Raw genomic sequence first — 26,071 nt, 5'->3', positions numbered from 1 at the left:
TTACACTTTGTTCTTATCATCATTGTTATTGAAATGGTAAAACCTATGTTTTGATACTTTTCTCTTATCATCATTATTACTGTAATGGTAATTATATATTTTGAGTATCTATGATGATTAATACTTTTTAATTTAGTTTAAAATATGTTATAATTATAAGATATGTTTTGATGCTTTGGTCTTATCATCATTGTTAGTTCATGATGTGCACCTTTATTTTATCTAATCACAAGTTATTTAAATAAAATTTTAAGTCCACATAATCCATATAAAATTATTTAAGCACAAGTTCTATAAATAAAATTTCAAGTCCACATAATCCATATAATATCTAATCCATATATATCTGGATGGTAACATGATGAACTCCACATAATATCTAATGTGCATATATATATGTAGTCCAAAAAATATAAATGATCTAATCCTATTATGCAACTATCCATATATATAAAGTATGTGCACGTCCAAGACAATATATACAATGTTAAAAAATAAGTACATGTGTAAACAAATAAAAAAGTACATATCATATAAAATAGTACATGTACATCATATCAGAGCCAAATAAACAGTAAAATCTAAGTGCTATCATCAATAACATCTTGTGGCCTCTTCTCCTCGGGACGTGGACCAGATCGACTCATCTCATGTTGTACAAGGAAAAAATAATATTAAAATACTTGATTAACTATTAAAAGATAATCATTTATTAAATGCAGTTGGAATTCATAAATTAAGTTACAAACTTACCGTATGCGTATGCACATCAACTCTAGTAACTTGTTTTGTATGTACTATATTCTCAGGAGTTGTGCCATCCTATATACAAGATAAGAAACATGATATAACAAACATAAGCAAATACACGTGTTTATTTCTTTATTAAATAGAAATGAACTTTAGAATTTGATTAAATAATCATATAATAAAATATCATACATAAGGTTGCTCATCTCCTCTAGCAGTATCTTGTGCATCTTGACATGTATGTACATTGAAATCAATGCCAAATGTAGTGCTAGCTAAGTCTTGTACAAGGTCAAATTCAAAGTGTCCAATTAAATGTCAAATTAAGAGTCAAAATAAGGTCAAATTAAGTATTACATATTAAGACCTCAAAGGATGTCGATGGACGTTCAAATTGGCTCTGATAAAAATGATGAGGATAACCTATCCTGATAGTAGTGTCCACCAGCAAACATGCATTTAATGAAATCGTATTTATTGAACATATATATGTGCATTAAGTAATTTCAAGTTAAGTTACAATGTTGTAAGAACATATTTAATTTATGAATTATAAGATACATACAATAGATGGTGTCACAATTGTCAAACCCTCTTCTCGATGTGATGTAGAGGGTCCCTCATGACCTGAAGCCTGGAGAAAGAAGCATTAATCTATCAACAAGAAAATTTATATAGTATACAATGATAACATATTAACTTAAAAAACCTAGTAGAATGTCTAAATAGAAAATGATACTATACCCCAAAAGGTCTGCCAAGTTGTATAGGAGTAGATGAAATATTGACTCGAACATTTGGTGTAGTCCTTATCTACATAAACCAAATTTATTTAATGAAGTACTATATTGTATAAAAAAAAAAGATATGCATTTAATTTATATATTGACATGTACATGTATATATCTATAACTGTTCAAGATGATCATCAGAGCAAAGAAAATCCATTTATGATGTCATCATAATATCATATGTTGCATCATACTCAACTGCAATTGAAGTGGATCCTAGATCAGCAGTAGGACCTACACACATCTGATGACAACTCGTACACGTGGCATCAATCGAGGAGCGGATGCCATGTGTGTAGCTTGCTCACTCAAGTTACCTGTGAGGGAAGTCAAAGCATCTAATGTTGAAATGAATGATGTATTATGCACATCTACAGGAATCGATGGAGCAACAAGTGGAACCATGGGTGGATCTGGCAGGGGATTATTAGTGTGTGCCCCTAATCTATGTTGTGGCATTCCACCACCAACACCTTGGAATGACTTAAAATCAAAATAATTTGGTTTTTTGTGCAATACAAACTCACAGTATAATTTCTTCAAAAAATATAAAGGGACCTCATAATTACGATGTGGTGGATAATCAAAAACCATCCACCATCTATCCCAGAAGTGTCTTGCCATTTCTGAATGATCACACCACCTAATTGAAATTCTTTTCTGGGTAGGTTGCATTGGTTCTTTTATTTTTGGGTTAGTAAAATATGGACATAAATGAACTTTAGTTATTCTAAGATCAATGATTTGCCTATAAGTTAATCCATCAGCATAAAAATCACGCAACTCTTGTCGTCGTCTATGAAATTGAACTAATTGAGAATCAACTGATCTAACTGACTCGACAACAGTTTGCATTGATTTTGCAAACTCTAGAAGATGGGGGGGGGTGATTGGCTCATTTTGGATTGAAGTAACATTTTGTTCAATAACTTGTAGGTTTTTGTTAATTCTTTCTCTTAAATGAATTTCATCTAATCTAGGGGGTGGAGGTGGAGGTGGAGGTGGAGGACCTATTATGTCATGACACATGCCATGATATTTCGTTTTGGTTTTGGTTTTGATACATCCATTTAGCTTCGGTTTGGTTTCAATTTGGTTTTGTTTTTTATTTCCATTTAGTTTCGGTTTGATTTCGATTTAGTTTTGGTTTTGATGTTTGTGAGATATCTTGTATCTTGTAAATTTGATATTTTGTTTTGTTAACTATCTAGATTTGGTTTTGATTTGTAAATTTGTTGATTTTGGTTTAGGGTTTAGGGTTAACTGTTTAAGAATATTTCAGATCAAAATTAAGAATTTACAAATGTAAAAACAAATTTACTTATAGGCTACTTTTAAAAAAAACTTAAATAATACTCAAAAAAAAGGAAAAATATACAAGAAAATTAAAAAATGTGAAAATGGATGATTGAATGTGTACATGGGATAGTGGTGGAGGCTTGAAATAGATTCCACTGTACAGGGGCCCCTTTTTTATCTCATTTTCTCAGTACAGTTGCAGATAAAAATGACAAAATGCGCCCGAAAAAAATGGGTAAAATCGGATTTAGAAACGGGGGGCCTGTTTAGTTTCATTTTCAAGCGGGCCCCGTTTGAGAACGAAATGGGGGTCCGTTTAGTTTTGCCTTGGGCCTCCATTACTTTTTGCCTTGGGGGTCCGAAGCAAAAACGGGCCCCTGTTTCTAAAAGCGTGTTTTCCAACGTGCAGACTTCCGCCAATTTGTGACCCATTACCTTGCACTTACCCACCTAATAGTTCATACTATCGAGTGGTAGTCCATTTGCGTGGAATACCAAGAAGAGGCATCAAAAAATGGCCTGAAAAAAATGGTATACTTATACCAGATGAGACAGTGATGAAATATATTAGGGAGCATGAAGCAGCAGAAGAGAGAAAAGCCTACAGATTGAATCAAACTGCACTAAAGTAAACAAAGGGAATGCAAACCCCATCTAATCCCGATGTTGTAGTAGAAAACCACCCCTTCTTTTCCATGACTGAACCTCAAAGTGAAGCACCCTTGATATGCAAAAGAACAAAGGGTTCCTTAGAAATGGCATTTCAAAAAAAGAGTTGATACATTACTGACCAACATGTAGCTAGGTGCATGTATGCAAATTGGTTGGCTTTCAATGTTGTTTGCTCCCCATATTGGAAGCAAATATTGAAAAGTGTTAATGAAGCTCCAAGAGGGTATAAGGGCCCAGGTTATGAGAAGGTACATGGAACCTTATTGGAAAAAGAGGTGAAAGGGGTTGAAGATGCATTGAAACCCATAAGGTATTCATGGGCTGAGACATGTGTATCAATTGTTTTAAATGTGTGGAAAGATTCTAAAAATCATCCCTTGATCACTGTCATAGCGGTGTCCCCTAAAGAGGCAATATTTTCGAAAGTTGTGGATTTTGAGGGCCAAGTAAAAGATGGAAAATTTATTGTAGATATTCTCATCTCTGTCATTAAGTCAATGGGACCCCGCAATGTTGTCCAAGTCATAACGGTCCCCTAAAGGGGCAATATTTTTGAAAGTTGTGGATTGTGAGGGCCAAGTAAAAGATGGCAAATTTATTGTAGATATTCTCATCTCTGTCATTAAGTCAATGGCGCCCCGCAATGTTGTCCAAGTCATAACGGGCAATGCAAAAAATTGTTGAGTTGTCGGTTTGTTGGTTGAGGAATGCTATGATCACATCTTTTGGACACCTAGTGCGGCCCATTCAATCTTATGCTACAAAGGATTGGGAATAAAATAAAATGGATCAGAGATGTATATGCAGAGGTTGAGGACATCTAGATGTTCATCACAAACCACCACATGTATTAAAGGGTTTTTAGATCCTTTTTAAATTTGAAGCTATTGAAGGTAAGTGAAATAGTAATTTAATTTTACATTTTCTGATTTTTTTTTATTTTCAATGTTCATAATATCATTGTGTAAGCTATATTGTGTATTCTTCTTTAAATTTTGGTTTTATTTTTTAATCATTTTGGAATTAATTTGTGTTATAGGTTGCTGAGACCTGTTTTGCATCAAACACAATCGTCTTGAGACAACTTGTGAAAGTTAGAGTGGCATTATGCAATATGGTGATCACCACCAATTGAACTATATGGACGCAGAGTAGCAGTGAGAGGGTAGCAAAAATTAGGGACCGAATATTGGATGAGAAATGGTGGAATCTTGTGACATATCTCTATAGTATCACTGAGCCCATTATGAGCATGATTCGTTATACCGACATGGACTGAATATTGGATGAGAAATGGTGGAATCTTGTGACATATCTCCATAGTATCACTGAGCCCATTATGAGCATGATTTGGTATACCAACATGGATAGGCCTTGTACTGGTGAAATTTATGATAGCATTGACTCAATGCTTGAAAAATTGAAGTGCACTATAAATGCAGTAGAGAAAGGCCCCAATCAAAAATTCTTCAATGAAGTGGAAGCAATTGTTGTAGAAAGGTGGAATAAGATTGCCACTCATTTGCATCTTCTTGCCTATGCTTGACACCAAAGTACTATAGCAATCAATTTATTGATGAACTACGAAGGATTCCACCATGGAGAGATCTAGAAGTATCTGACGGGTACAAGGCAGCATTCCTTAGACTATATCCTAATGATGATTTGCGAGATATTGTTATAGATGAGTTCATATAATTTGCAAATGGGAATGGTCTAAGTGTTGATGCTCTTCGTCATAGATCCAAGAAGGATGTTCATGGTTGATGATACTTCAATGAACACTTGATCACTCGAATAGCGAGCAAACTTATAGTGCAAGTGCAAGTGGCATTGGCTCATCTAATGTCAATGTCAATGATGATGATGATGATGATGAGGAGGAGGAGGAGGATGACGATGAATTAGAAATTTAGAGAATCCATTTGATGATTAAACTTTAAGTTTAAATTGTTGAAAGTTGAAACAATGATATTTGAATATATTGTCATTTTGATATTAAACTTGATGTATATGATGGGTGAACTCACAATAATGGTTCCCACTTTTTTGACACTGAGATGAACATTTTTAAAATATTCTTCAACTTTCAAGAACTATAACTTTTAAACTATTAAAAATTTGAAGATGATGTAAATTAGTGATTTGTAGCATTTTGTCTATAGATTCAATTTATTTTTTTCAAATTTTTTTGAAGTATTTTTTTTTAATTTTTCCATCTCCCTCGAAAATTAGTTTTTTACAACAAACTACATTTTTTAAGAGTGATGTGCCTCCCAAAATGCATAATTTTTTTTCTATAAATGATATTTAAAACACAATTCTTTCGAATTTTGGTTAGTAACATCAATATACAGGGCTTGCAGTTGGTTTGATAGTGATATGTTCACTATTTTTCATTTTATTAAGTTTTAAAGTCCGACTAGTCATAATTCAAACATAGGTTTAAATTTGAACACATAACATGTTCTATATATATCGAAATTCTTTTTTTTTTTTTTTGTTAAAAAGAAGACATAAATACCTGGGGCATAGATATTTTTTTGAATTTTTTTTAATTAGTTTTCTATTTTTTCCGATGTGTTGAACAGAGAAGTTCATGTTCGGTGAAAAATCAATATTCCATAAAATTAAAAAACAAGAACATAATAAATTCACAATGTAATAAAATTATACTCGTGAGAAAGCTTGCTCCAAGTACTACCATTTAATATTTTTGGATTATTGAGATTATTTCATTTGTGCCTTGAACCAGAGGTCCCAAAGCGAAAATTCCTCAGAACTCTAAAATTTTTTGGGAGAGACCTCAAACAAGAGGGTTCGAATGAACAATGGTTCAAGCGAAGGGGGGTTCGCTCGAACCATAAGGGGTTCGAGCGGACCCCCCTTTGCTCGAACCCCCATGCTAAATTATGACACGCACATTTATGTAACGGTCAGGTTCGAACGAACCCAACCTTTTCTAACTATTGACGTTCATTCGAACCTTGGCCGACTCAAATTTTTTTTTTTTTTACATTTAAGTAGTCGTATAAATATACATAATTTTTTTCATTTTTTAACACAAATGATTAAAACAATTCGCATTTTTAGATGAAAGAAGACATTTGAAAATTATTTTGAGGGCAATAATTTGAAGATATTTGAAGTTTTTTTTAAAAGCATGGGGAACAAGAAAAGAAGGCAAAATAAAACTTCAAGGAATTATTCTCCCGAAATGGAACAAAGATATTGAGAACAAAGAAGACAAAGACATCGTGATGCAATTATGTATTTTTATTTTTATTTCTATTTAATTTTATGTATTACGTACCAAAAATTGTGTTTATTTGTTAGTATTAATTAGTTAAATATTTTTTATCTAATATTTAATGAAAATTAATTTAAATAATATTAATTAAATTAATTTAATTTATATAATAATTCTATCTTAATTAATTTTAAATGATGTTATTTTTATTAAATTAATTGGAAATAGTAGGATTAAAAATAATCTCATTTTAATTGGAAAGCATAATTAATTTGAAATAATATGTGTATTTGCAAATTTCAAATTCCATTAACTTGCTTGTTATGTAATTGACTTTTTCTCCTATATAATTAAGTCTGTTTATAATAGATCGTGGTTTTATTTAATTTAGATAGTCCAAAAATATATAATTTAATTTAGATTTTGAAACCATGTGTCTTTATAGTTTAGCAAACACTTCAATTGGTGCTCTAAAATTAACAAACTTGTCTTTTGTGTCTTCAACAATAGGCTCTTTTTGTTTTATCCTTAGAAAGCGGTCTGCCTCCCGAGTAGCCCTTAACGCTTGGTAAGAGAGAATGACCCAAAGTGGTAACAAGCTAAAGTCAAGCTCTTCCAAGCCACTATAAATAAATGTGTTTATGACGAAAGTTGCAAGCAACGGGTGTTACATGCTGCTATAACAGCGTTATGACTCCCTATAGAGCGCAATCTTTATAGGCTGGGAGGCCTTCTATTTAACGAAGCGTAACACGCTGCTGATTATAGCCACCCGAACGGATGCCCTTACTAGACACCTTTTGTGTTAGAAGCCAAAAATCTTCTAGTTGTTGGCGTAGGAGGTCGGACCTCTGAAGCGGCTCACATTCTTACAGTTCTTAGTAGAGATACAAAGTTCGCCACGAGGAGTTTTCGTGGGGACTGGTGCTTGGCTACCCCAGAGAAGTGAGTGTCATGGAGGGGAGCCAGTGGAGTCAAGCACCTAAATATCCGCTCTGAATTGCGTAGCCCGGGGTAACCCCCCAAGTGAGATTCAACAACTACTGTCTCATCCAGCCTTAGGATTTGTGCTTGCGTGATCAAAACAATCAAACACTTTCAAACAAACAAACATTGTGTCTTCTTTGTTTTCAAGTGTATGCAAAAATATTTCACATTATTCTTGAGTCCCCTTAAAAGATATATTATGTGATAGGACCTATTGTGTGATATTAAGACCTATTATCTGCATTAATACCTATCTTAAATATGACATAATAGAACCTATTATGACTTTTTAGGTCTTATTGTGACTTAATAACATGATCATGTATGCAATTTAAACATTTCACATCATATACTTGAGTATGGACCTTAAGAGGTCTATATTTATGATATATTAGGGCCTATTATGTACATGTGATAAATTAATGACCTATTATTGCATAATTTAGGTCCTAATATCACATACATAATAGGTCCTAATATTTGCATAATATCTAGATCTTAAGGGGAGCCAAGTATAATGTGAAATGTTTTTGCATATGTGGTCTTGTATTAAGTCAATAAATTAATGACTTTTTATGTCATAATTTAGATTCTAACTTATATCATATTTAAGACATGTACTTAATTTCATGTGATAGGTCCTTTAATATCACATAATATATTTGTATTAAGGGGAGTCAAGTATATGAATGTGAAAGTTTTTTGCATATGTGGTCATATTAAGTAATAATAAGGCCTATTATGTGATATTAGGACTTATTACATTGATTATAGGTCTTGAATGTGACATAAATTTAGAACCTATTATGTCATAATAGGTTCTATTTATATGACTTGACATATGCAAAAACATTTCACATTATACTCAAGAGTCCCCTAAAGACCTATATTATGCAGATCATATTAGGACAGGTATTACATGTGATATTAGGTGGTCTATTATGCAATAATAGGTCTTAAATACATGACATTATAGTCTACCTATTATGACATAATTTTTAAACGTCTTACTAAATGTCTTGAAAATTTGGTTTCAAATTAAACTTGGAATTTCGTTGCATTAAAAATATTCTCTGTCATTTTAAATTATGTGCAGAACGGGCTCGAGAAGAAGGGAGTTCTGAAGCGGGAGTCGAGGCAAACGAACCTGTTGAAGAACACAATATAGTTGATGAACATAGGGAGAAGCTTGCCCAAGTTGAACCAATGGAAGCTAAAGGAGAGGGGTCAGGCTTCTTACCTCCTACCACTGGTATGGATGAGCATATTGTGGATCTAGATAAACATTTGAAGAGAAATATTTCTTATAAAAATTTAGGTCATTTACTTGAAATGGATGTGGATGAGTTGAAATGTCTCAATGAAGAACCTAGACATACTAAAAAGAAGTCAATGAATAAAAGTGCAAAAGAAATAATGTCTCATTTCTACAATCTTGATGCTACACTAGACAAAGCTCAATTGTTATCAATTGTACTTACTCGTAAAGACTTAATAGATCCACTGAAAATGTTGGGTATAGATACAACAAGTCAAAAAAGGAAAACTTCTCAACTACAAAAATCTATTGTTGATAATGTTAAGAAAGGTTTGGTGAACATTGGTAAAAGATATCGAACAATAGATAAGACCATTTCAAGAAGAGTGATGTTGACATTTTTAGTAAATGAAAGACTGCCTCAAAAAAGACAAATCTCTTCACTGTCATTTGAGTTTGGTTTTAGTAGAAGGACAATATCAAAATATGTTAAAAGGAGAAAGAGTTTGGATAATACTACCTCAAAAGGGAATTGGGCTATTATGTGTAGAGCTCCTCATTCTGATAAAATTGAAAATGTTGTTAGGAACTTTGTGACAATTTTTTGGAATGATAATACTCTTCCTTCATCAAACAGTAGAGATGTTATCAAACAAAGGATTGCTCATAATCGTTATTATCTCCATGTAAAACATTGGATAGACAACTTAGCAAATCACTATTTTGGTGCATGTGTGTTATCGACATGCACAGATGGATTTGGATGGTGTTGATAGTACATTTGAAAATCGTGTCATTAAGAAAAAAATACCACTTTTATATCAGTGATGATAGGAGCATGACACACTTTTTGTACAACATTGCTTTAAGAAATTTTTTAAATATTTGAAAGAGAGAAGCATAACAATAGTTAAACATTTTGTTTGGTCTGATGGATGTGCAACATAATTCAAATCTTCGAGGCCATTTTATGAACCATGTAGATATCATCGAAATGACAAAATACCACATGTTTGGAGTTTTTTTTAGAGTGGTCATGGAAAAGGTGAACATGATGGTGCAGGAGCTTGTATCAAACGTGCTTTAAGAAAACATCAAATAAATTACACAAGAAATCGTATAGACGATGCACATGATGTTGTTGAATGGTGTAAAAAACACTTTGAACAACCTAATTATCCTGGTGAATCATCATCGAGAACATACAGACTCATTCCATATAGAGTGTTTTGAGAGATAACCAGTATGTGTTCTCTTTTAGTGTTTTATTTTAATTTTTTTAATTTTTTTTAAAATGTTCCTAGTTCAAATGTTTCAATTTAACAACTTAATCTACATGTATGTTCGTGTACACATGTAAATTTTGCAGATGTGGATAGAAGATCAATGCATGGATGCAAGAGCGCGGAGAAGACAAGATATTTGCATTGTGTCATGAGTACAAATAATCGCCCATGGACATTATACACTAGGGATTATTCATGTTTAAAATTTATTTAACTTGTTTCAAATTGCAAGAGATATTTTTGCAGTCATAGCAGAAGATGGAAATATAGGTGGTGTTAGTTATTATTTATTGTATTGCACAAAAAAAAGAAAGAAGTTAACAAAATCTGAAATGAAAGATGGAATGTCATTTTCCACAGGTTTGAACTGATTCATATGTACACCAATCACTTACATACAAATTCTTAATTTCTCGTTTCTTATATACATGTACATGCAAGCTCAATTGTAGTGCAAGGAACATATTTCAAACAAGTTAAAATTGTTCTAACATGGGATTCATTTCATTGAATACCAAATTGACAACAAGGTATATCAATATAACCACTTGGTCATCGTTGTTGACCTAATTCTTCAAACAATTCCACGTCGAAGAGCGTTCTGAACCACTTGATGTGGTATGAACTATTTAGTAATCCAAAGTACGTGGTTCAACCCATGAATTGAATTAATACTTGATAAATTAGAATTTAACTTGTTTTCAAACTTGGATAAATATTTGATATATATGGCTTGTGTGGACCATATATTTTTCCATTAAATATGAAATTTTCAATTATATCAAATTAGGATGTATGAAGTTAATTTGTATGTATGTTAAATAATACTTACGTGCACATATGTAAAGTAAATTGGGACATGGATGAGTTGAAAATGTGTTAAGACGGGCGATGTATGCAATTGATTAGGATGTATATAATAGATATCTAATTCTAAATGCATGTACATACATATGTAATTTGTAAGTTGTTAAAATAATTTTAAAACATGTGTAAAATAAATTAAAACATTATCTATTTAATTAAAAATGCATATTTAAATTTGAATGTACGCGTAAATTTGATATTAAATTGGGACTTATGTGTAAAATAATTGAAGAGCGGTCTGAACCACTAAGTGATGTGTTGTGAACTATTTAACTTGTATGTACCTAGAAGTACATGGTGTGAACTATTTAGTACACTTAGAAGTATAGGTCTAGAATTTAAATTATTGAATAAGTTCATTAACTTTAGTTTGTTCATTTGATATGAACAAGTGTGATTTTTATATTGTTCATGTGATATTGTTCATGGCTTGCAGAGTGGAATGGATATATATTGTTCACAAATTCTTTTAAATTAATGCATATCTACTGTATACATGTTACATGTAGTAAAATTTAAAATTTAAATTATAAACCTATCAATCTTTTTTTAATCTATCTACATGTACACGTAAATTCAGTCGCAGATATATATAAATTTGAAAGTTTTAGAGAACATGTGCATTCAACCATATATTTAAAGTGTAAGTCATCTAACATGTGTGCATTCAATCATATATATAATTATACTCTAACCATACATGCACATGATATATATAATCCAGTCCATCAAACACAAACTGTATAAAGTACATATAATCGAACATACATGCGTGAAATATATAATCTGATCAAACACAATCTGTATAAAGTACGATCTAGTCTAAACTTCATACATGCATGAATATATATAATATGAAATCCTAAAATGTAAATGCATATATAAAAACATACATTCATGAAATATATAATCTAATCAAACACAAACTGTATAAAGTATAATCTAGTCTAAACTTCATACATGCATCAATATATAATATGAAAGTCTAAAATGTACATGTATATATAAAGAGATAAACAAATGAGCTATAAAGTCCAGCAAATCAACATGCATCATGTCGGCCACAAACAAAGCGACCATCTAAGGGAGAGTCCTAGTTAGAGTCTGGATGTCCAATAGACCCCTACAAAAGTAGAATTTATTTAAATATTAAATATAGATCTCTAGACACATGTACATCAAATCCGACTAGAGTTAAATTAAAATTAAATTATAAATTGTAACGCACATACATACATGTACATATATACAAAAAACCATAACTAACCTGCCCACTAACAGCGTCAAAAGAATCTCTCCTACGCACACGCTCAGAGCTCAAGCTAGAAGTGACATGAGCTAACTGTTTTACATATACATATTAAAGATTAGTCCAGGATCAATTTAAATGATACAAATTAACTTAGACCTATTATTTATTAAATGATCTACATATAAATTTATCGTACATTACAACATATACATGTCTTGTAAAAATTTAAACGCACATGTATGTACATACATGTGTATCAGGAGTAGGCTGTATAGTTTGATCATGTCCTGTGATCATATCAACCACATCACTCGCGTCTGCATATCTCTCTCTGGCTGTACGTATGACTGTAGAGTGTAAGGAGCTAACTAAATGACTCGACATCGTGAATGAAGTGTCTGACTGTAGTAGCATATCCATATACCCAGTATGGCTCAAACCTCGCAGCTGCTCAAATGAATCCAAGTCCTCATCTGTGATATAGACCTGATCAGCTCGTATCTCCTCCTCTGCAGCAACAAAGTGATCTGTAGGTGGGTCAATGCCCAGAGCATGCGTAGAGCGATGAGAATGTTGTGACTGCCTCGAGGTATGAGTTGATGCAGCAGTAGTCTGCCTGTCTCTGAGAATCTCCTCTCTAACATCAGCCAATGGTATCCAAAGTCCAGATGAAATAAAACAGTAAGAATGTAGCAGGTCCTCGGCTAAATACTGTGACATCTGTACATGTCTACTACCTCTGACTATAGCTGCTACCTCATCTGGGGAGGGGATGCCAACAGCAATATACTAATCATCTGAATCTAAAGCCACCCCGTGACTAGAAGATGCATGATCTGTGGATGATCTCGAACATGGTCGGCTCATCATATATCTGCCCAGCCTGTCAAATGATATGGTGGCTACTGCTGATGCAATCTATCCAATCCCATCTCTGAGAAGCAATCACAACGTGATCCGCTATGGGGGCCAGAGCTGCGACTACTGCAGAAAATCTCTGGCCAACAAGGTCCATGTGTAATCTGCAGAATAATCAGTGACCACATCCTGATCGGACCCCTCTATATCTGTAATCTCGATATCATCTGTCGTAGGTCTCGCTACTGCTCTGGGTTTGGAAAGGACTCGTGAGGGTCGAGTATAGATAGGTACATCGGCTGGAACACACTGCTCTAGCCCAAACTGCCTCCGTACTCTGTCAAAGTAGAATGGGACTATGATATGTGAGTATCGTCCTCTCAATAGGCGGTTCCTCTGTAAGCATGCTAGCTGCCTCTCCATTCCATCCCATCCGTAAATCCGCAGATATGGTCTCCATACTGTCACCTCAGCTGTCAATCTATCAAATGTCACTCTCCAATATAGTAGATCCCTAAATCTCCACAAGTCGGTAAGTGGATAGGCAAACACCCTAGGTCACTCGCTAGCCGCACTCATCGGATAGCCGATAAGGCTGGTGCATGTGAAGTGCTCAAATATCCACACCTGCAGAAGTGTGCATGTCATCAAGCTACAACACTGTCCAAACACATACTCCTCGAGGTCGTGATAGAGATGTGCAAGCATACTCCGACCCCAAGCATATACTCTCCTATGTCTCTCCATAGCCCTGATGCACCATGTGAGACCCCCATGCATGTGCGTACCTTGCCCATTAGGGCAGATAGCTAGTGCAATGATGGCAATCATAAGACATCTCACAAGGGGCACCTCTCCTGTAGGATGTAAGAGCCAACTGATCATGATGCGACCTCTCATCTTTTCGAACCGTTTGTTGTGTAGGAATTGTATTTTTGTTCCCTTACTCCTTGGATGTTCCAAAACGTGCTCTGATGAAGCCTTTTCAGTGAACATCTCTCATCAATAATCTCTCACACAATTTGTCGTAAGTAAACATGCTATCCTGTTTCACCTCCCTAATAAGCAAGCCGAAACAGGGGGGCATATAGCTACTCGCAAATTTCATCACTTTCCTTAGTAAGCATTAAATGATTTTGTGATCTAACGTGTGTTTTGTAGGGTGTGGTTCCTAACTGTGTACTGCAGATATTGCTAGGGGCTTCGTTCGACAGACTTATGGATATATCCTTTTTCAAATAATGTTTACTTTCCTGTACTTTAGCTTGCATATGCACGTAGTACTCATATGACCGCTAAAGTGGGGGCTAAATGTAGCGTCGAAAATTGTACGCACTTGCTAAAGTGGTACAATTTCACACTTGGTTTAGCTCCCGCCTTGGCGCATCTTGCACTTTGCATCGCATTTTCCCTTTAGCACTTAATTAATCAAATTAATTAGGTCTAAGGTCTTATTTCATCATCTTCCACATCATAAAGTTGGGCCCTTTCATTAAAGTGTGCCCCTTTCATTTTATTCCTCCAATACATCATTTAATCAAAAACCCTAATTAGGTCCTATTTTGAACTTGGGGGCTTGATTTTGGGGGTCAAAACATCTCAAAATCACCTGTAACTTTGGGATTCTCTCTAAAATTATCATATCCGACGGCCCTGAAAATTTGGTGAAAAGTTGTCGGGAACATGGCGCCTGGAGTGCACATGGTCCCCGACATTTTTCTCGAAATTTTAGGGGCGCAATCCAATCATAAAATAAAGCTTAACCCCAAAAAATTGGCGGGAGATTCAATCTCTAGGTCGGCCAAAAGTTGAAATTAAGACCTAGGGTTTCATATATAAGAACTCTCTTTCTTCATTTGAAAGGATCCGAATTTTGGTTTCAGGGGCCTTCTATACAGCGAAAGAGCAGATCTTTGAAGACTTCAACAACATTCAACATCCATCCATCAAGCATTCATCAATTTCATTCATCCATTTAGGGCTTTGAAAACATTGAAAAGCAATAGGGGATCACCGACTGAAGATTGGCTTGTACGCCTCCCTTAGGGTTGGGGTTGAAGAGCAATAGGGGATCACCAACTGAAGATTGGCTTGTACCCCTCCCTTGGGGTTGGGTATGATTTCATGTTGTTTTCATGTCTTTGCATAAGCCTCATTATATCATTTGTATTCATGCTTTACATCACTTTGCATCTTGATTTGGAGCATTTACATTATCATTTACAAGCAATTAGGGTTTACTTTCTAGGTTGCTCTAGTTTGCTTACTTGCATTTTAGAATCTTGCACACACAAGGTTTGCACACACACTACTTTTACAATACAACTTGGCTATTCATGGAGGTGGAAATCACCAAAGCGAGGGTTTGACTAAGGCAAAACCCTATATAGCCGCCCACCGTACCTTTTCAGATATAAGTGCAGATTTCGGGATTCGGACGACACCGCAAGTTGCAAATCCGGCAGAAGCAGACAGAAACTAAGCTACACACCAAATTTCAAGGCAAAAGACCAGGACAATGGCGTGGGGTGCCCTGGTCCTGCCAGGACAGGGGCGCTGGGCGCCCTGGTCCCTCTGTCAGACAACAAGTTTCAGCATTTCCGACAGCTTTTCAAGTTGCAAAACAGCAATTTCAGGAGCAGTTTCAAGGGCAGAATCAAGACAGTGGCGCCTGCACCCCCATCCCGAACATTCTCACTCAGATTTTAACTCCGAGTACGCATCTGCATTCTTGTCTTGTCCTTGTATTACACCTTTCCATTGTTTAATCTCAATTCTGCAATCTTGTTATTAGTTCATACTTGCACTTTAGGGTTAGGAATTGAACTTGCATCATTTTATCTTTCAATTACAACAAAGGAATAGAAACCCTAATAGGTAGCCCGTGGCTCTCTCTTCTACAAAAAGAAGTAGCCAATTGTGTGATACCTCTAGGCTCTTTCGTATTCCACAATGTGTGTCAAAAGGTAGGATTAGGGCATGTTAGCCTAGTCTCACTTTTTCCCCTACACAAAGGGGTCACGCCTTAGGACCACATATGACCCCTTAGAACACTATGTGATGGGCTAAGGGGTGTGTCGTTCACACTAGGATTTTATAAGGGGTCATATGCGGTTCTAAGGGGTCACGCATGACCCCTTAGGACACTGTGATACTAAGGGGAATGTCGTATGTACACTAGGATGTTATAAGGGGTCATATGTGGTCCTAAGGGGTCACGCATGTGTTAACGCATGTGTGACCCCTTAGAACCGCATATGACCCCTTATAAAATCCTAGTGTGAACGACACATGCGTGACCCCTTAGGACCACATGACCCCTTAGGACATTGTGTGATGGACTAAGGGGTATGTCATTCACACTAGGATTTTATAAGGGGTCATATATGGTTCTAAGGGGTCACGCATGTGTTAACGCATGCGTGACCCCTTAAGACCACATGACCCCTTAAGACACTGTGTGATGGACTAAGGGGTACGTCATTCACACTAGGATTTTATAAGGGGTCATATATGGTTCTAAGGGGTTCTAAGGGGTCACACATGTGTGACCCCTTAGGACCACATATGACCCCTTAGGACACTGTGATCCTAAGGGGAATGTCATATGTACACTAAGATGTTATAAGGGGTCATATGTGTGGTCCTAAGGGGGTCACGCATGTGTTAACACATGCATGACCCCTTAGGACATGATGTAATGGACTAAGGGGTATGTCGTACACACTAGGCTTTTATAAGGGGTCACATGTGGTCCTAAGGGGTCACATGTGTTAGAACACGTGTGACCCCTTAAGACCATGCGTGACCCCTTAGGGTCCACTATGTGATCCTCTATGGTCTTAAGGGAACGTATAATGTCCTCAGGGGCATATGTGGTCTTAAGGAGTCGTAAGGGGTCATGTTGTGTGTGTAATAAGATGTGAAAAAGGGTCACATTGTAGAGGATTTATTTTATCTAATTGGTTTAAATTTGTTATCTAAGTTTTCTAATGTTTTTTTAAATTAAAATTTATTTTTTCTCACGTTTTAATTTATTATATTTAGATTTGTAACATTTTTCTAATTTTCTTTTTTTGCTAATGTTTTTCTAAGTTCTAATTTACTACCTCAGTTTTCCAAGTTTTTCATAACATTTTTTTAAAAAGTTGAAGAAAAAAAATACATATACAGTTTTTCTAAAATGCTAAAAAACAATAAATATACAATTATTTAATTAAAAAAATAAATTAACAAATTATTTATTAATTTTTGAATAAATTTAATAAAAACAAACATTATTAAACAAAAAAAGGGTTATTTTGTGCACCTCAAAGAATGTAGGTCGAAAGCTGAAATGTGAGACACGCTGGCTGTTGCAGATAGGGCACGATGACGTGGTGCTGACATTGAGTTCACTCTAACCCCCACTGGACAGAAAAATACAAGTTCAAAAAAGACAATTTAACTATCGTTTTCAAATTTTATAGAAATTTGAAAAAAATAATTTTAAATAGGGTTCGAGCGAAGGGGGGGTTATAGATCGAACCCCTTAAAATATTAATTTTTAAGGGGTTCGATCGAACCCCCAAACCCACTCGGGGTTCGATCGAACCCGTGTCCAATGTAGGGTTCGTTCGAACCCGGAGGGGGCCTCGCTCGAACCCCCCAGTTCGTTCGAACCACCCCCAAAATAATTCTCCGCTTTCGCCAATTTCTTTCGTTGGTGAAAGTGGGAACCATTAATGTGGGATAGCCCTGATGCTATTATCAATTATGGTATGGTCATGATGCTATGATTACAAGTTTATGTTTGTTTTGTTGTTTATATCATATATGATGCTATGTGACATGCTAATCTTAATTCATGCTCTTATTTATATATATATATAAACGAACCCAAACCCATTGTCAAAATTTTGCCATAACAGTGTACCGGTTCTTCAAACTCGAACCGGCAACCTAGGTAAATTTTGTCTCTACTGTTTGTCGAGTAGTATGGGTATGTGGAAGAAATCCTTGGAGTTTTCAAACTAGAGAGCCACAATGACAAAGCAAAACAAGAAAGATCAACTTCATGTTGCCAAAATTTGCACAAATGGCGGATCCATCCCACATACTATAAACAATATTTACCAACATTTAATGTACCATTGAATAGCCGGTGAAAAAACACCGAATACGCAATTTAAAATGAAGTGGAAAAAGACCTAGCTCTATTGTAATCAACATTAAACTAAAAAATAAATCAAATTCATTATATTTGAGAAAAAAATATCTGCTTTAATTTTACTAATTCTAAAGCTATAAATAGCACTTGCGATGCTCTTCCACAGACCCTTTTAAACTAAGTATTTTAAATTTGGAAATTTTCACTCTACAACTGAAGATTATAGCATTTCTTCTGTATTTTTCTTACCGATCTTTCCAATTCCGTCCATTCTAGAAACAAAATTCGACTGCAACCTTCCATCGTACTCTATGATACACCATTGCTGCACCTACAAACTCAACCACACCAGTCGGGTAAATGTCAAAAGTGTTCCAAAAGCCAAAAACAATAAATCACATAATGTTGCTTATTCTGTTCACCTGGTAATTTCATTATTTGAAGCTGTGATGAAAAAGATCAGCAAATGTCCACGGCAAAGAAAGGCGGATAATAAAACCCTAATCCTGCGCATATACAAGTCTTTTGTTTAACCTTTTACAAACCATAGGCAAGAGATACAAGTCGTCTATATAAGATTAGAAAATGAGATTTCTAAACATTTTTAAAAGAATTAATATTTTTGCAATATATCAAATTATTATTATATAATATTTTATGAAAAATTTAACTTCATTTTTTAAATTAATCCAAAATGTACACAATTAGGTATAAATAAAACATCATATAATTTCAAAAACAACTTCACAAATTCACATGCCATTGCCATTAAAGCAGCAAAACTAAACAAGGAAAAAGGTAGCTCAAAGTATAAGAAGCACCAGAAGAAAACGGTAATAAGTCTCACCTAAAAATATCCAGAGCAACAAAGATGCAGTACCTTCATAAATTTAGCGTCCCCTAAAAAATTCAATTTGACCTATATTTGCAATTATAAAGTCAAAAGAAAGAAAAACTTTACAATATTTAGGATACAATATATCATTTGTAGAGATCTAATAAATCAAGAGATGTTAAAAATGAGAATATTCAAGAAAAAATTGTGTAAATACCTTGGTTTTTTCAAGTAGAAGAGACTAAAGATTTGAGAAATGCTCTTTCAACTTGATTCTCTTATTCTGCTCAGCTATCATATGTCCAATTGATGAGTTAGTTCTTGATTAATCTGTCTTATCTCTTCTGGATTGCGCACAAAAACCTAAAACATCATTTATGTAAGATATGACCATCAGGGGAAAATTCAATGCTGTCTGTTCAAAAGAATGGGCAGAATTGGCAGAATTTGTAAGAAAAATATACCGAAACCCTTCTAATACAGAAATTTGATTAAAATAAGATGAATCAAAACCAATCTCATTACAACTGTTGCTTCAATCTATTCAACATAAACAAAAAGTAGATCTACAGCTACTGTTTCAATCTATTTAATATAAACAACATGTAGATCTAAAAATATTCAGTATGGAAGGGCTGGACAGATTGAGAATTTACAAGTCATTACAGAGAAAGTGAAGAAAGTAGGCTTCAATCCCTCATCTGAGATCAGCTAATATCATAAATATTTTATCAAAAGGCTAAAAGTTAATCAAATTATAGAGCTCTTATCACTAAGTTGTTGTTTCTGTATCTTAAGTTTTCAACTTTTCTGCCAATTCAATATCAAATTTAAATATTGTCTATTGCCAGTAGTCCTTGTATTTATCTTCTTCTAATAGTTTGTTTTGCACACTTGTTTTCCATGTGTTAAGATATCGAAAACCTTATAATATTACAATGAATAATAGGGATTATAAAATGTTATATTCAATAACGTGTATGGTACACTAAAATCCTTCGAGAGCTGTTGTTCTGTGTGTTTAGTTTGAAATTATTAAAGTGGTTGAAGCCAGAATTAACATGATCCTTTCTACATGGGCATGTTGGACTAAAACCTATTTGTCTCCTATTCCATCCAACTTACAAAATCTACCAAAAGAATTATTTTTACTCTGTTCCTTTATCTATCCATGCCATCTTACTACATTTTAAATTTTTTTTTACAAATATTTTAAACTTCTTGAAAGTAATAAGCACCTCATATTTGTACCAGAAAAAATAAAACGAAACATAGCTAGTTCAATTATCATTAAAAATTTAGGAGGTCAACACATGATTTGTGCCATCAAAAAATGGCTTATTTAGTGAACCCATCAAAATAGCTACGCACCAACTAAAGAGGGTACTTATATCTGCAACAAATAATGGTTATAAACTTCCACGACACATCACAAAAACTTAGCAATCTGCCTCAATGCAAATCATTGACGATGGAAGAGACACCTGAGGTGTACTCCATTTTGCAGCCTTCAAGCCCAGAGAGTGGCTTATATGCTTATTAGAAGCTTGCAGCCATGGCAGATGCAAGGGCAAGGTGAACCTTAAATGTTGAGTGGTAAACCTTTGTTCTAGTGCCATGAAGGAGGATTTAATTCAAATAGAAAAAAAGATGGAACACACAGAAAATGTGCGAGTCCAACTCAGTGACTCGTTACAAGTGTTACTGCACTAATAAAGGGATAGAAACAAAGAAATGAGGATTAAAATCAATAAACTTAACATAATGACTCATAACAAGTAATTATGCAGTAATAAAGGGAGAGAAACAAAGAAATATAGATGAACATAAATAAATTCCAATACAATGCAATAATAAAATGAAGAATGAGAATATATGTCAGATATCTATACAGCGTCCTAATGACAACTTAGAAATGTATACGAATAAAATCCCCTAAAGTCATGAGACAAAGCTGCCAATAAGAAGTCCATATCATGTGTGTGTAGTCTTAGAATAAACTCCCCTAAATTCATGAGACAAAGCTGCCAATCAGAAGTGCATATCATGTGTGCGTAGTTGGTGATATAATACGAATAAACATTTTCCCTAACAGAAGAACCATGAAATGAGGAAATAGAGCTTGATATTCAAATTTTTCCAAGAGATTAAATTTGTTTCGTTATGCCATTCGAGCAGGAAAAAAATCAAGAATTACCTTTGCAACAAGCAATACTACAAAATGATTCTCATTAAGCATTTGAATTCCGAATTAAAATTAACAGAGCAGTCAAATATGCAAGATACCATAGCCTCAGAAATCAATGGTGATGGTCATAATCAGCACATTTACCCTCAGAGTGGTGCATAAAATTAATTTCTCATCATGAGCTCTATTAAGACATTGATGTATCAGACTGTATGCTAATAAGACTGGTGTGACAAGCATAATCATCACATTCCATATTATATAAAGACAATGCAGTCGCAGTCGAAAGATGGTGATAATGTATGAACAATCACGTATATCATATCAGCAAAATACAAATCTTCATCCTCTAACTGCACAAATACATAATATTTGAAATTAAGACAACATTTTAAACAAATTTTAAAAATAAATTAAAAAGAAAAACCTAGAATGAGGGTTTTGAAATGTCGGCAGAAAAAAGGAATAGACAAGAGAGAAGGTTAAGTCATCCGTGTCACAAGAGCTGCTGTGTAAATATTGGCCTTATTTATGAGATGCCTTATCCTTCCATTTTTATTAGCTCCAGGGACCAAATACAAACTTTTGTTCCATAATGAAAAATAAAAAAGCAAAAAAGCTATACCAAAAAGACAAAAATAGCAAACCCTAAAAATTCAAGCTGTAGAATTTCAAACCGGTGAGTGGCGAGGAATGTTTCAGTTGTTCTAGCCATAAACTTGTTACAAAAATGTGACACTCCTGGCTCCAAATGATCCATTGATTGCCCCCTTCACTCTCACAACTAAACATACTTGTTCTTGGATAAACATGATTTGAATTTTAACCACTATGAGTTTACCTTGGACTATAATAAATTGCTACGTAAATGTAAGTTATGTACTTTGTGCTTAGTTACTTTTAAAGATCTGGAGTTCTTTTTACTGTTTACTAATATAACCGGATGCACTTCAGAGCTATATTGACCTAATTGAGAAGAAATTATAATACCAAATTTGGATGGGTTTGGTTCAAATCTTGTGCTATCCCCATTTTTTGAGTTGGCCATATTTGCCCAATACTGGCCAATTCAGCCCAAATATCTAATTCCTATATTAATTTTAGGAATGTATTTAAAATTCTGGTTTTCCAATTCATTTAGGCCTCCCCTATTGATTTTTTAACCTGGTAACTATAGCTAAAATGTGTGTGAACGAACACGAGTCAGAGGCATTTTATGTATTTTGGTTACACAAAGTTCAAACAGGTATTCCTTTATTTTTCAGAACTTGCATTGTTTCCTTAAATACTGTAATGACCCTTACTAATACTGGCCTAAATTTTTCAGTATTGGCTGATAGGCATTACGTCAAACACTTAGCATGCCCCTCAAATAAGCCCAATTTCTGATTACTGTTTTGGATGCAAGAACCTAACTGGTTAATGGTTGGAATTGATATTTTGCAGCAGCTAATTTACTGAATTTGTTTGGATTCTTGTTTGCTAGTTTATGTAATCAAATAAGCATTGGTTTGATGGCTGTTGATTTTCAGATTGCATCCATGAAGTAGAACATACACAATAAGGAAGACTTAATAACATTCCACTTTGATATATATAGCACCACTTATAAATAAATCAATTTTTTATACATTGGCTTCAACAAAGATCTCACATTTCATTTTCCCCACGCCTCGATTAAATATATCGCTTATTTCTTCCTTTATATTACTCCATGTAATTAAAAATATTTCCCTTTAAATAAAATCACTCCATATTAAATAAAGTTCGGGCTTCATGAACTTTTATGATGGCATAAATTAATCATAAAGCCTTCCTTAATAAGCCATTCAAATAAAGTTCCCCCAATCAATATTTTCAGTGAACATGAGGGAAGAGCACCAGTAGTTGAGCACCCTGACTTAGGGCTTCTCAAAATCCTGATTGGTTACTTTTTACAATATTAGCACATTTCCTAACAACCATTGATACATTTCCTAACAAAAATTGATATTTTATGTTTCAAACAATAGGTTTTATTTGTTCAATTTTTGGAACAAAAAGGTATCAACAACCCTCACAACAATTGGTACATGCTCAACTACTCGTGCTCTTCCCCTATAATGTTTCACTCTGGACATGAAAGAAGTCGGGCCCCAATAATTTTTTCGCATGAACATTAGATAATTAAAAATGTCTACCTTATAAGGCCGCCCAAGCCCAATGGACAAATTAATTCTTATTCCCACTTACAAAGTTACTTATAATTAATTAATTAAATTAATCAATTATTAAGTCATCTTAAGATGTTCGATTTTAATTTCAGAGACTTACTAAAAAAATTAATTTAATTAATCTATCATTTAAAAGGGGAGACATTACAAATACTCCATTCTTGTCCATGTGTGCATGGTAAAATAGTACAGGGGCCAAAATAAGATCCTGATCCAAATTAAAATCGTCCTCACCACACTAACAACGCACAAAACTTCAGACAACATGTAGCAAGGATACAATATTAAACAATTATGATGTGCATTTTAAAATTATAAATGAAGAAAAATGATTTCATTATCGTCTGTGAGGCCTACTCCATATGATCACAAAGCCAAAGTTGCAATCTGATGTAAAATATGCCTGGTTATCTCCAGTCAATAGTTCCGAAACGAAAGCCAATTTCGCTGCTTCCATTGCAGTGGATAGAAATGCAATTTTACGAAAGATCTCATCAAATGAAAGTTCAATCTAGCAGCATATACCCTTAAAGATACCAACAAGACTGTAAACATTTAATTCATCTTTCAGACAAACCGTGTTTTGTAACTTGAATGGAGCTCCGTGAATAAAATGCTCCTCTAACTGGGCGTCGCAAAACAGATCTCATCATCAAAATTAAAAAACAAATGCTAAAACAGTTCTCATCATCTAACCCTAATTGAAGCCTAAATTGCATTTCACGACCCTAGACTTAAATTCGGCCCTAACCTTAAATTGCTGGCAGCCATCAGAAACAGAAGAATGTGTCATCTTCATAAAAGAATGCCTCTGATAACCACCGTGAAAACAATATATTTTCATAATAGGCCAGAAAAATCTTAATAAATAAAGATGTAAAGTAAAAGAATGCGTTTCTCTCATGAGAATGCCTCGACTTACATCACAAGAATGGAAATAATCAGACGCGTCGTCAATATCACATCAATAAGAACTGCTAAAAAAAAAAGAGATTCCTTAACAACTTCAAAAACACATTTCCCATAGAAAATCAATATAAACTTTTGTATGCCCAAAAAAAATCTATACAGCAACAGAACAGATAGGGTGGAGGAACCATGACCTGTTTTGCTGAAGCATCTCAAACGCAGAGAAATATTGGATGTAAATTTACATCAATGAATATTTTAGACTTCGCCAGTGGTGTAAGGGAGCCGTGGAGGATGGCGGCGGAGGGAGGCGGTGGTAGACGAAAAGCAGATAAGTCACATCAGATGAAAGGCAGAGCTGAAAACTACCATAAAAAATATTTCATGCCTGAAAATTGCTTGCAGAATTGTTTCACAGCAACTTTGAATAAATCGAAGGGGATGTGTTTTGTCCCAGATGAGGATGCGGCAAAGGTAGAAGCATTTGGTATTATCCTTTCAATTCAATGTTAGAAGAGCCTGCCATCAGAAACAAAGGAAAATGCTTCACAGCTAATGTTAAGGCTTTGTTATAACTGAGGGCGGATAGAAAAACGACAAAGCTGGCTTAACGCAGAAATGATAGAAAGAAACCAAGCTAACGGGACTTGAATTGCATATTAATAAAAAAGAAAGACAGGTGTTACCCATGTGAAAGGCCGTATAAAGGCTTTTAACGCTGAAAGAAGCAACCTCTTATATTTGACCCATTTTGTTCAGTACAGCATCACCTAGGAGAAGCTCACCTACCTACCTACGCCCATGATGGAATTCTACTCCATAGCACCAGTCTTTTCTATTGTAATAAACCACCATTTTTTTTATGACTGTCCTTGTATTATCTTTCCTCCACGTCTGTACGCTTTCATTTAGTGTTTGAATCCTCGTTTTCCCCAATACTTGTAGGGAAAAACTATGCATTAATTAATGGTTTCTTGATCGATGTGACAGGTATTCAGGCGTGAGACAGGTATTCAGACCATCCGTACGATCCCAAGTTCACAAGGGAAGCTAAGATCAAACAAAAAGCATGATTATAAATTTTAATTTCAAATCTCAAGATTCAATGAATTTATTTCTTATTAACTGAATTGTAATGACATTGGGGCAAAACCATTAAGATCAAACAAAAAAACGTTACTATAAATTCTAAACTTCAAATGTCAACATTCAATGAATTTATTTGAATCTTATGGCTCCTTGCAAGATTTAATGATCTAAAGTATAAATAATTTAAGAATGGGAGGTTGTCATTTGAATTAATTATAATAATTCTTAAAGTTTCTTCATGAGAATTTCTCTAGCAAGATTATCCTTAATGACTAGGGGAAAGGATCCAGTAGTTGAGCATGCACCAATTGTTGTGAGGGTTGTTGATACCTTTTGTTCCAAAAATTGAACAAATAAACCCTATTGTTTGAAACAAAAAATATCAATTTTTGTTAGGAAATGTACCAACAGTTGTTAG

General features: G+C 34.4%; 1 protein-coding gene across 9 annotated transcripts; it reads right to left on the bottom strand.

The window, feature by feature from the left end:
- Nucleotides 1-507: 507 nt before the first annotated feature.
- Nucleotides 508-25,569, bottom strand: LOC131063797 (uncharacterized). 9 transcript variants are annotated; one of them, XR_009111140.2, is made up of 9 exons: nt 24,759-25,569; nt 19,472-19,617; nt 19,267-19,338; nt 18,842-18,925; nt 18,669-18,750; nt 17,580-17,679; nt 1,495-1,563; nt 943-1,384; nt 508-822 (listed from the first exon to the last, which is right to left on the bottom strand). XR_009111140.2 is itself a non-coding variant. In XM_059221490.1 (3 exons), exons 1-3 carry the CDS (start codon nt 13,130-13,132, stop codon nt 12,254-12,256), a joined length of 576 nt encoding a protein of 191 aa, XP_059077473.1. In that variant the 5' UTR covers nt 13,133-16,472; the 3' UTR covers nt 12,104-12,253. The 9 variants fall into 9 exon arrangements, 1 of the variants encoding a protein (XP_059077473.1); XR_009111137.2 differs by lacking the exon at nt 17,580-17,679 and having other exon boundaries at nt 943-1,178; nt 1,316-1,384; nt 24,759-25,565; XR_009111142.2 differs by lacking the exon at nt 17,580-17,679 and having other exon boundaries at nt 943-1,173; nt 1,316-1,384; nt 24,759-25,565.
- Between the last annotated feature and the right edge of the window lie 502 nt (nt 25,570-26,071).

Source organism: Cryptomeria japonica, chromosome 1 (genome assembly GCF_030272615.1).
Source record: "Cryptomeria japonica chromosome 1, Sugi_1.0, whole genome shotgun sequence".
In the NCBI taxonomy this organism is placed as follows: domain Eukaryota; kingdom Viridiplantae; phylum Streptophyta; class Pinopsida; order Cupressales; family Cupressaceae; genus Cryptomeria; species Cryptomeria japonica.
The sequence above is the reverse complement of the archived record's forward strand: the minus strand, read 5'-3'. Positions and strand labels throughout refer to the sequence as shown.